At 39.0% G+C, this 15,533-nt stretch overlaps 1 protein-coding gene across 3 annotated transcripts; it reads right to left on the reverse strand.

Annotated features, from left to right (window-relative positions):
- Positions 1–665: 665 nt before the first annotated feature.
- On the reverse strand, positions 666–14,291 carry LOC121898763 (S-arrestin-like). 3 transcript variants are annotated; one of them, XM_042414176.1, is made up of 16 exons: positions 14,251–14,291; positions 11,901–11,970; positions 11,711–11,771; positions 11,581–11,625; positions 9,847–10,046; positions 8,751–8,810; positions 8,012–8,079; positions 7,782–7,917; positions 7,258–7,342; positions 6,997–7,069; positions 6,183–6,320; positions 5,653–5,730; positions 4,986–5,000; positions 4,825–4,877; positions 3,504–3,513; positions 666–1,543 (listed from the first exon to the last, which is right to left on the reverse strand). In XM_042414176.1, the coding sequence occupies exons 2-16, from the start codon at positions 11,946–11,948 to the stop codon at positions 1,453–1,455; spliced, it is 1,161 nt and encodes a 386-aa protein (XP_042270110.1). In that variant the 5' UTR covers positions 11,949–11,970; positions 14,251–14,291; the 3' UTR covers positions 666–1,452. The 3 variants fall into 3 exon arrangements, with proteins under 3 accessions (XP_042270110.1, XP_042270109.1, XP_042270108.1); XM_042414175.1 differs by lacking the exon at positions 14,251–14,291 and adding an exon at positions 12,748–12,771; XM_042414174.1 differs by lacking the exon at positions 14,251–14,291 and adding an exon at positions 12,359–12,473.
- Between the last annotated feature and the right edge of the window lie 1,242 nt (positions 14,292–15,533).

The raw sequence follows: 15,533 nt of genomic DNA on the forward strand, positions 1-15,533 counted from the left end.
CGATCCTGCAGCGGAACGATTTGTGTGGAAAACTGGAGACAGAAACGGACTCTTTCACTGTTTTAGATTGAAGTTAATGAGACATGAAAGCTGGATGGATTTTAGGTGAGTGTTTGTGTGTTTGTAACTGTGAGAAACTGAATCAGAACAGTTTTATGTTTTAATAACATCAGTCTGAGAAGGTGATGAGCTGGTTCTCTGTTTGACTGTAAACACACCAGATTTAAAGGTTTATATAAAATAACAGGACCAACAGTTTTGTCATTAGAAACTTTAAACACCTGATATTCTTGTTTGTTTTTGGTTTGTGGTTTTTCTGTCACTCCAGCTGAATATTATTTGTTCTTTCTAAGAAAAACTCCAATAAAACATGGAAAGAAATCCTCAGTTTGTGTCACCGAGTCTTCAGCAGCTCTGAATCATCACGTTATGATAAAACTGGTTATCATGCTTCACATAATGATGGTAATCTAATGAAAGAATTAGAAATGGTTTACCCCACGTAAAATCACATTTAGTTTCATTGACAGAGAGCTGATAATTCATGAAATGATAGTTGTTTTTACTCCAAAATAAGCACATTTGTCTGAAAAACAATATTCACAAAATTGTTGGCAACAGAAAGTTTGTTTTACTTCAGACCAGGAAGCTTTATCAGACAGGACTGTAACTATTTACACTTTAATACAGTTTAATACATAAAATATCAGAGTTTAAACTTATCACAGTTTGACAGAAGGAGGCTGCAGGTTCCAACCACCTCTGACCTCTGACCTCTGACCTCTGACCTCTATGTGTGTCTACCTGAAACAAACATGCAATAAATGACAGAATAAAATGTTGTAAAGAAAAATAAGTAAAAACAGGTTTAACTACGACGTCATGAATGAAGTAGATTAAATCAACTCTAAAAGCCTTTAACGCATCAGATTTACATTTATAAACATGATATTTTATCTTTAAGTTGTTTCAAAATGCATCTAAAGTCTAACTATGACATTTATTTGATCACAAGGCAGATTAACAAGCTTCTACATTAATCTGAACGCTGACTGTCTGCTCGCTGATGTGAAGATGTGACAGAAACAGTTTATTAAACAGTTTGTTTTATGTCCAATAAATGTGAGAAAACACGGGTTTCATTGTGATTCTTGTGGTTCTAAATAGAAGCTGAATGTCTCCAAGAATCATCAGATTTAGAGATTTTTTTAAGTGAGTTTTTAAGAAGCGACACGTCTGATGTGTGTTGGACTTAAGTGTCGCCTCCTGCAGGCTGCAGAGTTCATCGCAGCCTCAGTATGAACCACAGTGATCTATTCTGAAGCAAGAGGAAACATCAGGAGGTTATTAAACTCTGCAGCAGTCTGATGAGAATCTTCTACAAGTCAAACTGTGTTTCTGTTCAGCTGTGATGGCGACTGACAGCAGGAGCAGACACGTCTTAGTTCTTCTTCACGCCTCAGTAGGAGACTCGTCGTCGTCTCCGATCAGCCCCTTCAGGTAAACTCGCTTAAACTCCTCGAACACCATGTCGTCAGACTCGCTGCAGGGACACAGAGACAGATTTGCTTTAAGCTCCTGAATTAATGGATTACTTTACTTCTTAAGACTACGGTGGCCCTGAGAGCTCAACATACGACAGCATAGAAAACACACATAACCCGACAACTTGCAGCGTGTTTCTGTTTTTGCAGCGTTTTCTTCTAAATGCTGCACAAGTGTTTTCAAACGTGTGAAAGTTTTCTTCATTTGCTTTTTGTTTTGTCGTCACAACCCTGAAAAGTATTTGAACAAAACAGTCTGAAAAGGAAAAGTCAGTGTTTGGTTGAATCTTCAGCTGCCAGGTATTGAGTTAGAAAGAGAAAGAAACGTTGTCAGTAGATTCAATTCTGCTGTTTCTGTTTGCAAAGAGCAAGAATCCCGGCTTTTTGAGGCGATTAGTAAACATTTCTCCAAAATCTGAGAAAAAAAAACATCAAAATACAATTTTAAGTCAAAGTCTGTAATGAGTTGGATCACAGTTTTTTCAGTATTGATCCATATTGACTCAGTATTGATCTGTACAGGGAACCAATCAGGATAAAACTGTATTGTTGATTCTTTGAAGGTGAACTGCAGTGATTTTCCAGGTGTTCTATGTGTAAAAAGTAGTCGTGACACTGTGCAGTAAATTTAGGATGATGAATATTAATACTTGTATTGAAGTTCACACGGTTTTGTTTTAAGGGTCTCAAGTCAAAAACGATGTGAACTGCTGCTTTGGAATAATTACAGCTTCCATGAATCAACGCATGAAAGAATAAAACCCTGATACTGACGGTTAAAATAGTTAAAAGAGTTTTTGTTCATATAAAGAGATTATTCTTCATATAATCAGCTGTTACGTGAATTTGGGGCATTTGGTTTTTCTCAGTTTCTCACGTATCTGTCTGCATCTGATGTGCTGCTTCTTAAATTTGCAGCCAACGTGTGTCATCGTGAGTGTAAACAGGTGAAAGCGGGACGCTGCAGGATGTGAGACGTCCACCTGCACCCTCAGGTAACAGCTGATACGGAGGAAGAGCTGGAGACTGATGCAGATGAAGGATGAATAGGCTGCCCTAACAAGTCTCTAAAGACTCTCCAGCTGGTCCAGAATGCAGCTGCACGTGTTCTGACTAAAACTAGAAAAAGAGATCACATTTCTCCCATTTTAGCTTCACTGCATTGGCTTCCTGTAAAATCTAGAATAGAATTTAAAATCCTTCTCCTAACTTACAAAGCCCTTAATGGTCAGGCACCATCATATCTTGAAGAGCTCATAATACCGTATTATCCCACTAGAACACTGCGCTCCCAGTATGCAGCTTACTGGTGGTCCCTACAGTCTTTAAAAGTAGAATGGGAGGCAGAGCCTTCAGCTATCAGGCTCCTCTTCTATGGAACCATCTTCCAGATTCAGTCCGGGGTGCAGACACCCTCTCTACGTTTAAGAGTCGGCTTAAAACTTTCCTTTTTGATAAAGCTTATAGTTAGGGCCGACCAGGCTCGCCTTGGATCAGCCCTTAGTTATGCTGCTATAGGCCTAGACTGCTGGGGGACTTCCCATGATGCACTGAGCTCCTCTCTCCTCCTCCTCCTCTCCATCTGTATGCATTCATGTAACATCAATGCATGTCACTAACTTTGCTTCTTCCCCGGAGTTTTTTTGTGCTTTCTCATCTCACAGGAAAACCTGAGTCCCGGGCCGAACCTTCGCGGTCCTTCACAGTCCTGATGGCATCCTTCTCTGGCTGCTGCTACTGCTGTTGTTATTATTATGATTGTTGTTATGCTGTCCTCCAGAACAACTGGTTTTATTTAACACCAACACGTTTCTGTCGATAACAGCTGCTGAATCTTTAAAAAAAACCCTTGAACAAACTTAAACTAAAGATAAAGATGTTTTTAAAATGCTGATAACTTTATTTTACAGTTTGCTGATATTTCCAAGACTTTTATATAATAAAACAAAATGATCTTACCCCTCCTTGGCTGAAGATGCAGAGTTCAGACAGGAAAAGAGACAAGAAAAATCAGTAATTATTGTTCAGGAAAAATAACAAGTTACATGAATAAATATCAGTTCCCTGCAACTCAGATTAAAGCTGAACATGACGGATGAACTCAAGGTGACACTTTATTTATCAGGCTCTTTAATTTCATACCAGTTTCCTGGAAATATTCTGAGCAATTTGCAGGTATTTAACAGTTAATTTTAGGACATTTTACAGAGAGGGTCATGCAGTTTGGCCCAGATTATAAAAAAAAAACTGTTAAATTTAATCAGAAACAAGTATGATGATATTGATATGTTGAACTTCCACATCCAGCAGTTACGGAGCAACATTATCATTCATGTGGAGTCGTGTTTCTCTTTTAGCTGTTTTTACTCTCTACCAACTCCTGAGGGAAATATCTGGCTCTTTAGCTGCTAAATGCTCCACTATGTTCACCAGCTAGTCTACAGCTAACTGTGTCTGTTAGCAGGTAGTGTTCAGCGGCTTTTTACAGCTTTTTCTCTGAAAACGACGCTATGAGACACTGAGAGTGAACCAGAACAGTAAAGTTGCAGCCGGACAGATAAACAATGAGCTGAAATTCACTATAAAGCTCTGTAAAGCCGAGAGGAGCTGCAGAGTCTCTGTAGGTTCATCACTACGAGCCAAACACATCACACACTGTATAGATCAGACTGAGGAGTCTTATAGAAATATGTTATAGAGGCTTAACAGGTTTAATTTTGGGCTGATGGAGGACATGGATGATGTCACTGAGGGTCCTCACAGGTACAAACATGTGTGTGTTAAGCAGCTTGCTGTGTCTCGCTGACAGCAGTGAGTTGCTCTTCTTACTGCATCTAAACTACAAGCTGTGTCACATCCTGCAGATTAACATACAGATTATCAACACAGATTAACTCCACACACACACTCACAGTCATGTTTCCATCACTTCAAAGGACACACAATGGCTTACATTCATTTCCTGGAGACTTAACTGTAACCTTAAACCAAGTCTTCATCCTACAATGTAATGATTCATGTGGCGAGTCCCAACAACATGAGGAATACCTGTAGACACTCATTTATTTCTTTTCTTTCACAAGAAAAACTTTGTGACATTAAGAGAGTTTTGGGGATCCGACTCTTTCAAACAAACATCAAAGTCAGAGAGGTTCAGGAGGAGGAAATGTTGCTGCGTGAAAGCTGATGTGAGTTTTAGTGAGAAACACTGAATGTGAAGAGAAACTTTGTTTATTAACACAGAGGAACTTTAATATGAGGAGGAAGATGGAGGATGTACCTGGATCAGGTTTAGAATGCATCAGTCTGAAGGGAAGCTCCAGAGAGACCTCACTGTAAATAAAACAAACACACATGTAGCTCCAGAGCTGAACTATTTCAGCATGTGTTTCTGTTTACAGAGACTCAGAGTGTGTGTGAGCAGATTTTGGTGAAACGTACCTGGATCCCACCGTCCTGTTGGTGTGAACAGAAACACAGAGAAGAGAGACAGACGATTAGTTGACTCATTAGAATTTACTCCTCAGAAGCTCGGCTGTGTTTAGTTTCTGGAAAATATTATTTTCTGCTGAGTTATGTAGCAGTGATGTGTCAGACTTTCCAGTTTCCACAGGTTTCTGTTCCACTGCCTCATTACAGCTCAGTCCCAGCAGGATCTCACCTGCCTGAATTTACAGCTGCCTGTCTGAAAAATAACACGTGATTGGATTTTGTATTTCCTGATTCTTCCTGATGGCATTGAACTCAGCACTGCTTTCTCAGAAAGCTTTAGTGTCTCTTTACATTTCCTATTACCCTATCACATGCAAGTGCCTTCATCATTCCAGGTGTTAATTGTAAAAAAAAAAGTCATTTCTATCCATAAATATCCTTTCATGTCTGAATGAGGACAATTAATATAAAATTGTCCTCTGTCTGATGACAAAAAGCCTCATTCTAACAGAGATGAAGCAGAAATGTCACATATTCCACGTATGAAACAGTCTTTTTTATCAGGAAACACTCTGACTATAAATAAGAACATTAATATTTATCTCAGGATGATTTATGTCAGAGAGCAGGAAGGCTGTCAGCCGACTTCCCAGCATGCCAAGTGTTTCAGACTTACCCAGATGCAATCATCCTCACCACGACCTTATAGGAGACCAGAATCCCCTGAACCTCCTTCAGCACCTCCTCCTTCACACTGACGGACAGACGAAGAGACAGACAGTTAGAGATCTATTTGTCAGAGTTCCACGATCATCATTAGAGAGTCTGAGTGTGTCTGAAAGAGTCTTAGTGTGTTTCAGTGTGTCTCTCATAGAGTCCTAATGTGTCTGAAAGAGTCTTAGTGTGTTTCAGAGAGTCTCAGTGTGTCTGAAAGAGTCTTAGTGTGTTTCAGTGTGTCTCTCATAGAGTCCAAATGTGTCCCAGAGAGTCTCAGTGTGTCTCAAAAAGTCTCATGGTGTCTCAAAGAGTCTTATTGTGTTTCAGTGTGTCTCTCATAGAATCCTAATGTGTCTCGGGGAGTCTCAGTGTGTCTCAGAAAGTCTCAGTGTGTCCCAGAGAGTCTCAGAGTGTCTCAGTGTGTCTCAGAAAGTCTCAGTGTGTCCCAGAGAGTCTCAGAGTGTCTCAGTGTGTCTCAGAGTGTCTCACATGCTGGATGAAGCCAGGTTGGTGTCTTCATGTTTGAGTCGTCCATCCAGAGCGAGTCCTCTCCTGTCTTTGTTGTGAGCCAGCAGAGGATACAGAGTGTACTCCTTCTTCAGACTGGTCCCAGAGGGCACAGAGTCACTGGACACAAACACAAAGTAAACTCTAAATTCTCACTGCTTTACTTCTTCACACAGATCGGGGCCACCTATCTGAACACTTAAGTGTGTTTCTATAAATACTGTGAAATTTCTACACGCTTCCCAGAGCAGCACTTCAGAGCTTCTTAACGTCACTCTAAAGATCATATTCTATATGCAGTCATCTCTTGTGAATCTCAGTCTGTCATCATTTCATGTGTTCATGAAAAAAGTATAGACTGAAAAATGAACAATAACATTAAAACGTAGTTTTTGGTTCATTCTGCAGCTTCTTATGATGCTCTAAACCTCCAACGATCATTTCTATGAGTCCTCAGTTACGATGCTTTTGGGAGATACGATAAGAAGAATAAGAATATTCGTAAGATTTTATGATCATCTAAGCCTGAAGATGTTTTTGGGAGACAAGGCCCTGCTCTGTCAATCATGTGTCTTGTGCTCTCCTTTGAGGAAAAAGAGAGAATTTTAGAATTTATCCAAAAACATCCAAATTAGATTCAGTCATCAGGTCATGTCAGTTGTATTTCCCTTTTTGTGAACAGGTCTTTTTCAAAATAAATGTCTCTCTGGAGAAACACAAGCTGAACGTTAATTAAAAAAAACAAGCACAGACAGAAAGAGAGAGAAAAGGTTTAAATACTAAAAACCAAACTCACCCAATCTCTTCTTTGGCCACTGATTTGACGTACTTGTCATTAGAGTACAGAACAACGTTGGTCACCTGTTCAACTGCAGACAGACAGAAAGACGTTTAATCACAAAAATACAACACGGAAAACTCTCTACAGAGCAAAACAAGAAGGACAAAAACTGAAGTATAAATCAAAACTAGTTTGTCATGTATGTAGAAACCAACTGTCATAAAAACAACCTACCACAGAGAAGTCACATGTTAGAAACAACAGGTACGATGTTACCTGACACACTGATGTCTTTGATGTTCCTGCTGGATGAGTTGGTGATCTCAACGTTGGCTTTGACCGGCTCGCCGTGGTAAAACGTCTGCAGACAGACAGACGGATGAATGGATGGTGATGTTTGACTGTTTCAAGTGTAGATTTTCTGTCTTTACACATCAGCTGGAACCAACTTTCATACTAATTATCAAAGCAGCTCCAAGAACTTAAACAGTGGAAAATCTGGTGCTCAGCATTTATAATGAGTCTGAGCCAAGATTATATATGACATCATTAGATTATTAATAGTGAAGCATCAGTGTTAGAGCAGCATGTTACTGTTGTAGCTGCTGGAGGTGGAGCTAGTTTACACTACTTTATATACAGTTAGCTAGTTTAGTCCAGTGGTTCCCAACCTAGGGGTCGGGCCCTAATTATACAACATTGTAAAAGTGTTTCCATTCCATGTATTGGTCTACAAATCATTAAGTTAATTAATCTCTGTGGGGGCTGTATGTGTCAGATCTGGAGGTTTGCTGTCTGACCTCTTTGGGCAGGCTGAGTTTGATGTGCAGAGGTTTTTCAGACATCAGGAACTCAAAGGTGGTTTCGGCTACTGGAACCACCTGACTGTCCTCTGGACTGAACTGGACCTTACGGATGGAGAGACGAACTGAACTCCTGCAGAGAGAACACATCAAATATAAACATACAACTAATCAATATAACAGTTTGTCCTTGTTTGAAGGTTAAGCTGTTTTTCTAATAAACTCACTGTTTGTCGATCTTCTCGTCCTGATTCTCAGCACAGAACGCCTTCACCTCAAACTCCACCGCACATTTCTGTCAGGAACAGGAAGACATGAATCATGAACAGGATCCATATTAATCAAATATATAAACACACAGAGGCACCAACAGGATCTGTTCCATCTGCAGGTTTATGTGTTAAACAAAACTCAAAACAGATCTTTAACATCAATCCATGTTCCACATTTAACTGAGGGTTAGTGTTAGATTAAATTTACGTATCAGAACTAGCCTCAGTGTGCTCTTCTCATGTATCAGCATACATTCAGTCACAGAGGTAACATCACTTTCTCTAAAAGATAATTAACTGACAATGTTTGAAAAACCAAGGAGGTCATTTAAAATCACTTCCTGCTGTTCTGTTATTTTCAGAATCTTTAAAGACTCGTAATCCATCTGGATGAAAACATTTCTGTCCACTGAATGATAGAAAATTAGTTAAACCCAGGCTGCAAAGCAAAGAGGGCAGCCCGCCAGCTAACCTGGATAGGAATGCATCTCATTGTGCAGTCCAGTATAATGACAATAAAACTGAACCTCAAAAAAGTCAAATCCTGTAAAATCCCAGTGGAATCACATCGATGATGTTGTGATCAGTTGGTCTAAAAGCATGTAGCAGTAATCTCAGTCATTTTGAGCTTCTGTAAGTGATAAAATATTTATTTTCCTTGTTTGAAATGAAGCTTGTGTGATGTTGAACTTACTTTTCCCACGTCAGACGGTCCAGGCTGCAGAGCCACAGAACACGGCAGGTTGTCAGGAAACTGAAACACAAACAGAAACTGATTTTAAAACAGGTGGATATAGAGGAGAGACTTTTTCACCAAATCTAAAAAACCATTTGCGAGAAATCACTTACTGATCACTGACTGATAAAAACATAAATAAAATGCGAATAAGGTCATTAAGTCATTAAAATCATGAGAGTTGATGCTGTGAGGATGAGGCTGACATGGCTACGTCCATCTTTATAAACAGGCTGTGATGATAAGCTGCTCTCACCTGGAACAAACTACCTGAAGATCTCACACTACAAACAAAATCTAAATCACACTTTGGAGCTGCACTTCATCATTTTATTACTTTTTTTATCTGATTTGATGTATTTTACTTTTACTTGCATCTTTCCTCTTTTAATTTTACTCCTCTTTGTAAGAGCCAAGAGAAGATTGCTGCTACATGTCAGTCAAAAAACTTGGCTCATGATTGAAGAAAGGATTAACATGCAGATAAAACCCTTTTGCATGGATGAGGACCCAGTCAAAGGTACTGAGGATGCTGCATATGAAGTTAAAAGAAGGAAAGCTAAGCTGCAACTGGAGCAAGCCAATTGATTGCATGATTGATTTTATGGATTAAACAGTAAATTGAAGTACCTCGTTAATTAGGTCGATGCTGGCTAGTTAAGGCACGATCTGTTGGAGCTGCAGTTTATTCAGTAGAGGTGTTTGGACAACATGTAAAGCATTTTAAATGTTCCCGTATTAAATGTTCTATATTAATAAACTTAAATACAAGGAGAGACGCACTGTAGTCACAAATGAGTTGCAGATTGCGGCTCCAGCTGTAACATCTGTTTTATGAACACCTTGCATGTGTTTGCAGCAGAATGAGTCACATCTGCACCTGAGAAACAGACTCAAACACCGCAGTAAGTCTGATCCTGAGTCTATCAGAGACTCAGAGGAGAATCTCTGCTCCTTTATATCGAGAGGAGTCAGCATCTGATCAGGACGCCTCCCTGTGGAGGTTTTCCAGACACGTCCAGCTGGAGGATCCTCCAGGAGAACACTGCCTCACCTCAAAGAAGAAGGGGAAGGCGTTGTCTCCAAGCTTTCGCAGCAGTTTCTCCTGGATCTTGGTGTGGGTCAGCTTCTCTTTGTCCTGCAGCTCGGGGTAAACCTGCCGAGTCACCAGGAACAGGTCCCTCCTGAAGGCCACGCCCATCACATCCATGTCCTGACGGCCGTACCGAAATGTACACGACAGCATCACGTACACTGAGGACGCAAGCAGTGGTCATATGAGGTGTAATACATGCTAACAGGAGGTGCAGTACCACTAACAGCCACTGGAGGGTGTGTTCAAGTCTTTTTATAGAGTTACAACTTCTATCTGTAAATACAGACACGTTTAGTTGTCAGAACACATGGTTTTGTTTTTATCTGTTAAAACCAGAAACAGATGATCGATGACTGTATAAAACCTCTCTGTCTGCTGTGGAGATATCACATTCATGCTTTATTTTACGGGACCTTTAATGTTTCTTCTTTATGACATTTAACAGAAAGGACGGTGAAATTTGGTACAAATTATTAGAAAAAACTGAAAAAAGTGTTGAGTTGGTTTAATTTTTTTTAAGGAACAACCTAAAATGCTAATATGTTGTTTGACACAGAACTACACACAGAAAAGTACATTTTTTATGTCAGTGAAAGAATTGTTCAGGATCTAATTTAATAATAATTTTGCAAATTAAGAACGACATTTGAACCTAAATACATATTGAGTGGGTACTAACCAACCAAACCAACTAAACACCTTTTTCCATTTTTTAAAATAATTTGTATCATATTGCACCATCTTGTCTGTAAAATGTCCTAAAATTAACCATTTAATATATTTTATCATTTTTATTTTTATGATAAATTCAAGGAACCTGTAAAATAATAATAATAATATAATAAATATAATATGTTACCATTTGACTTTTTTCAGTTCATATGGAAAACTTTTATGAATCCCTTCAAAATCACAAAAAACTGCTGCTCTTCAGTAAAACACTGTAAAGCACATTTATTTATCTATCTATTAATTAATTAATTCATTTATTTATTCATTTATTTATTTATTTATGGGTATTACTTATGTGATCTATTTGTTATAATAACCTGACTTATAATTTGACTACAGGACTGCTGTGTATGTGTAAAAAAATGTGTCTGTCATTCTCCTGCTCTGGTTAATAAATAAAGTTATTTAAAAATACACTATTTGATTTTATTTGTCAAACATACATACAGGGCAGCAGCTTTAGTTTGGTGACATTACTGAGATATAAAGTTGAACATCGTCTGCAAAGAATGACAGACGAGAAGATGATTGTGAAGAATGAGAGCCAGAGGACGCACAGAGGAGAAAAATAAGTCAGTTTTTCTGAAGAGCAACATGAACACAAGATGAAAACATCAGTTAAATTAATGTAACAGAACGTGATCATCCTGAAAATGTAAAATGAATATATCATTCATGTTCGATTGTTTCCATAATGTCTCATGATTGTGTTCCACTACTGTAACTACTGCTGTTATTTACCGGTTATTTATTGTGCCGTAATATGTATAATAATAATTGTTTTAACTTTAAGTTTTATAAATAAAGTTTATTATCAATTGTCATGACATTCTTTTGCTTATCTTGTATATCAGAGGTAGATGTTGGGCCTTCATCGTGTGGTTGACAGTGCTGCAGACTACGCTAATGTTTATAGATACAACAGAGAATGTAGAGAGGTCAAAGGTCACACATACTGACCTTTCTTTCCTTTGAGCTGCACCGGATCGATCACAATAACTCCATCTGAGAGAGACACAAACAAAAATCAACAACATAAGTTTCTAATGTTTGTCTGGATGTCAGTTTCATGTTTCATCATCAAACTCACCGACTGGATCCACGTAGTCACAGTGATCCACGAAGTCTCTCTTGGCCATGTAGACGGCCACCTGAAACATATAGGGGGTGTTGAGGGGGGGGTCAGTGCCTTGCTCAAAGGTTCTTACTTCTCTTGTTATCATCACCGTAAAATTACTATGACCACAGGACTGTTTGTGTCGTACTGCAGGAAAACTTACCGACTTGTCGCGGGAGACTTTCTTAAACACAACACGTTTCGGACTCATGATGACTTATCGATGTCACGACCTGCAGCACAGAGTAGACGACAAGGACACAATTTCAACAAAAAAAATCATTAAATAATTAAAAATTAAACCGTTTTGTTGGTCTGTTTTATCCTGACACAGATATCTGTCCCACTCTAAAAAAAAAATAACTGTCATGATACATAAATTACATGTAGAGTCATTTAATTATAGTAGATCTGATCTCTGGACACTGAGATGAACAAACATTTTTTCTCTGATTTTCTCTTTTTTTAAACAAACAAAAATGTATAACATCAAAATAATCTAAATGATGTTAAATATTGTACTTGCTGAAATTCTGTGACTATTTCTCTTTTTGACAATTGGAAGAAGTAATTTTTTTCAATTTTCATTTTCAACTAAAATGTGCTATTAGTTTATTAGACCTGCAAGTTCTCTATTTAATTCTTTCCCACAACAGTTTGCCGTTATAGTCGCTTCCTCCTGTTTGTCTGTTAAAAACCACAGTGGCCAGCTGTTACCGAGCCCTCTTTAAACATATATAGACTATATATTTGTGAAGCGTTTTTAAAGATCTTCAGTAGGAACCAATGTGCTTGGAGCTGAGAGCCACAGACAGAGCAGAGAAAGAGGAAACTGTTGGTTTGAGTCTGCACGTGGGATTTGTTTACAAGAAAAATACAGAATACCAGACATATACTTCAAAATCCACCCCAGCTAAAACTTTACATACAGTAATTATTGAAACTAGCAGGAATGGAGCTAAACTAGCCTTCGGTTCTGAGTTGTGTCGGGTGTTTGGACCCTGACGTACCTGCTTGAAGGTCTACTTTAAAAACAAAACCATACATGTGTGAGGGGTTGTTAAAGATTTACATTTTCATTTTCAGTAGGAATCGATGGGTTTGACACAGTAGAGAAGGAGGACAGTATTGAGAGACGGACTAACATGTTGTTGGTTTGCACATGAGACTCGTTGACATAAAGAAAAATATAGACTAGAATATCTGCAACAGCGACACCTTTCAGTATGTTGAGTACACACTCAGAGGGGAGGTGTCTACCAAATATCTGACATATCTCACAGTTCATAAGTTACTCGCCAAAACACAAAGTGCTCTATAATTGGCCACAAGGTGTTTCAATATGTCATCAACATGCTCAGGAAGATCCTTGGAACCAAGTTTCAGTTTATTACTGACAGCAGAATTGTAGAAATGTCAAGTTATATCATTACTGTAGCGCCCCCAGTTGGTTAATAACCCCATCTGTACAACATTCCCAAATCTGGTTTTAATTGTATGATGCATTTAAAAGTTATGACTCGTTAAGTGCATTAAGCCACGCCTTCAAACTTGGTAACCAATCATAGACAAACGCTGAGCGATATACAAAAACGAACGCCTACGTTTTGTTCAGAGTCATCTAAATATGTTCCAGTTTAATGAAGACTGGATCAAATATGAACAAAAAGAAGCAAAACGTTTACACCCCCCCCACCCCAAAATTCTCACATTTCATGACTTATTAGCCAAAACATAAAACACTTAATATTTTATTTGTATAGCGCCAAATCACAACAAAAGTCATCTCAGGGCACTTTTCACATAGAGCAGGTCAAGACCGAACTCTTTAATTTACAGAGACCCAACAATTCCCCCATGAGCAGCACTTGGCGGCAGCGGTGAGGAAAAACTCCCCTTTAACGGGTAGAAACCTCAAGCAGAACCCGGCTCTTGGTGGGCGGCCATCTGCTTTGACCGGTTGGGTTGAGAGAGAGAAAGAGAGAGGGAAAGGGGGAGGGGGGAGGAGGGGTAAGGATTGATAGATTGATAGCTCTTTCTCGATTCTGTGGGTGGTGGTTCATGGCCGTTCTTAGTTGGTGGGGCGATTTGTCTGGTTAATTCTGATAACGAACGAGACTCCGGCATGCTAACTAGTTACGTGGCCCCGTGCGGTCGGCGTCCAACTTCTTAGAGGGACAAGTGGCGTTCAGCCACACGAGATTGAGCAATAACAGGTCTGTGATGCATTTAGATGTCCGGGGCTGCACGCGCTGCAGGCGTGGGTAACCCGCTGAACCCCACTCATGACAGGGATTGGGGATTGCAATTATTTCCCATGAACGAGGAATTCCCAGTAAGTGCAGGTCATAAGCTCGCGTTGATTAAGTCCCTGCCCTTTGTGCACGCCGCCCGTCGCTACTACCGATCGGATGGTTTAACGAGGTCCTTGGATCGGCCCCGCCGGGGTCGGTCACGGCGCCGAGAAGACGATCAAACTTGACTATCCAGAGGAAGTAAAAGTCGTAACTGACCACATGGTGGCGTTTTCCATAAAAGATGGTATTATGTTGAGCACGTCTCCGTGGGGCATCTATGAACCACGTATGATTACTTTAGCATGAGTAGTGTTTTAGATACTGATGACTAAAAGTGCACTCCCATAGACGGCCATTCAGAAATATTACTTTAACATCTCAATAACTGTAACAGACAAAACACAGAATAATAACCATCATCAGAAAAATATGTTTAACATGTTAGAACTGGAACTAGACTGTTTTTAATGACTTTTACACAAAATTTTGCTGTATAATGCTGAGTTTATGTAATTATTACAGTATCAAATATGAACATAAACAGCAGGATATCATGATGTAACAGCTGCACATATATGAACATTCAGAACATGTTAACAAATATAAATACTGCATCACTTAATTATAAGATTTCTTTCCATGAACAAAACTGATCTGAGTGATGTTTGTTCACCTGAAGACTAACTAACCACAAACATGTGACAGTAGAAGAAGAAGCAGACTGACCTGTAGCAGCAGCGGTGTGTGTGTGTGTGTGTGTGTGTTCAGCTGGAGGATGACAACGGCGTTCTAACAGCTGATCAGACAGACAGAGCTGCTTTTATAATCTACACACACTCAGCCTGGTCAGCATGCTGCTCATTACACACACAGATAATCCTGCAGCCGCGCTGGAAGACGTGTTCTCCCAGTACATGTCCAATACAGCGACGGAAAAATACTCCATTACAAGTTAAAGTCCTGCATGAAAAATCAGAATAAAAGAATTAGCAGCTAAATTTACTGAAAGTACTAAAGTAAAAGTATTTGTTTTGCAGGGAAATTAGGCTGCGACTGATATATTCAACAGATTTAAGAAAGTACATAAGCAGCATGTTGTTGTTGTGGCTGCTGGAGGTGAACCAGAATAATCTGAAGGAGATGATAAACTGGCTTTCAGAACTTTTCTTTAATCTTTGCATTTTTGGCCTCCAACAGATACTGAAACCATGTGAGAGGAAACGTTAACAACTCACAGACATCTGGAATGTGAAAGTATTGCAGTAAAAGTACATAAGTATTATGAGCTTGATGTAGTTAAAGTATTGCAGTAAAAGTACATAAGTATTATGAGCTTGATGTAGTTAAAGTATTGCAGTAAAAGTACATAAGTATTATGAGCTTGATGTAGTTAAAGTATTGCAGTAAAAGTACATAAGTATTATGAGCTTGATGTAGTTAAAGTATTGCAGTAAAAGTACATAAGTATTATGAGCTTGATGTAGTTAAAGTATTGCAGT

This window comes from Thunnus maccoyii, chromosome 6 (genome assembly GCF_910596095.1).
Source record: "Thunnus maccoyii chromosome 6, fThuMac1.1, whole genome shotgun sequence".
Taxonomy (NCBI): Eukaryota; Metazoa; Chordata; class Actinopteri; order Scombriformes; family Scombridae; genus Thunnus; species Thunnus maccoyii.

Coding starts and splice junctions, on each gene's coding strand:
- LOC121898763 (XM_042414176.1), bottom strand. CDS start 11,948: ATGAGTCCGAAACGTGTTGTGTTTAAGAAAGTCTCCCGCGACAAGTCG. Junction 7,070..7,257: donor CAAAGACATCAGTGTGTCAG/GTAACATCGTAC, acceptor GTCTGTCTGCAG/TTGAACAGGTGACCAACGTT. Junction 6,321..6,996: donor GTGGCCAAAGAAGAGATTGG/GTGAGTTTGGTT, acceptor GTTTGTGTCCAG/TGACTCTGTGCCCTCTGGGA.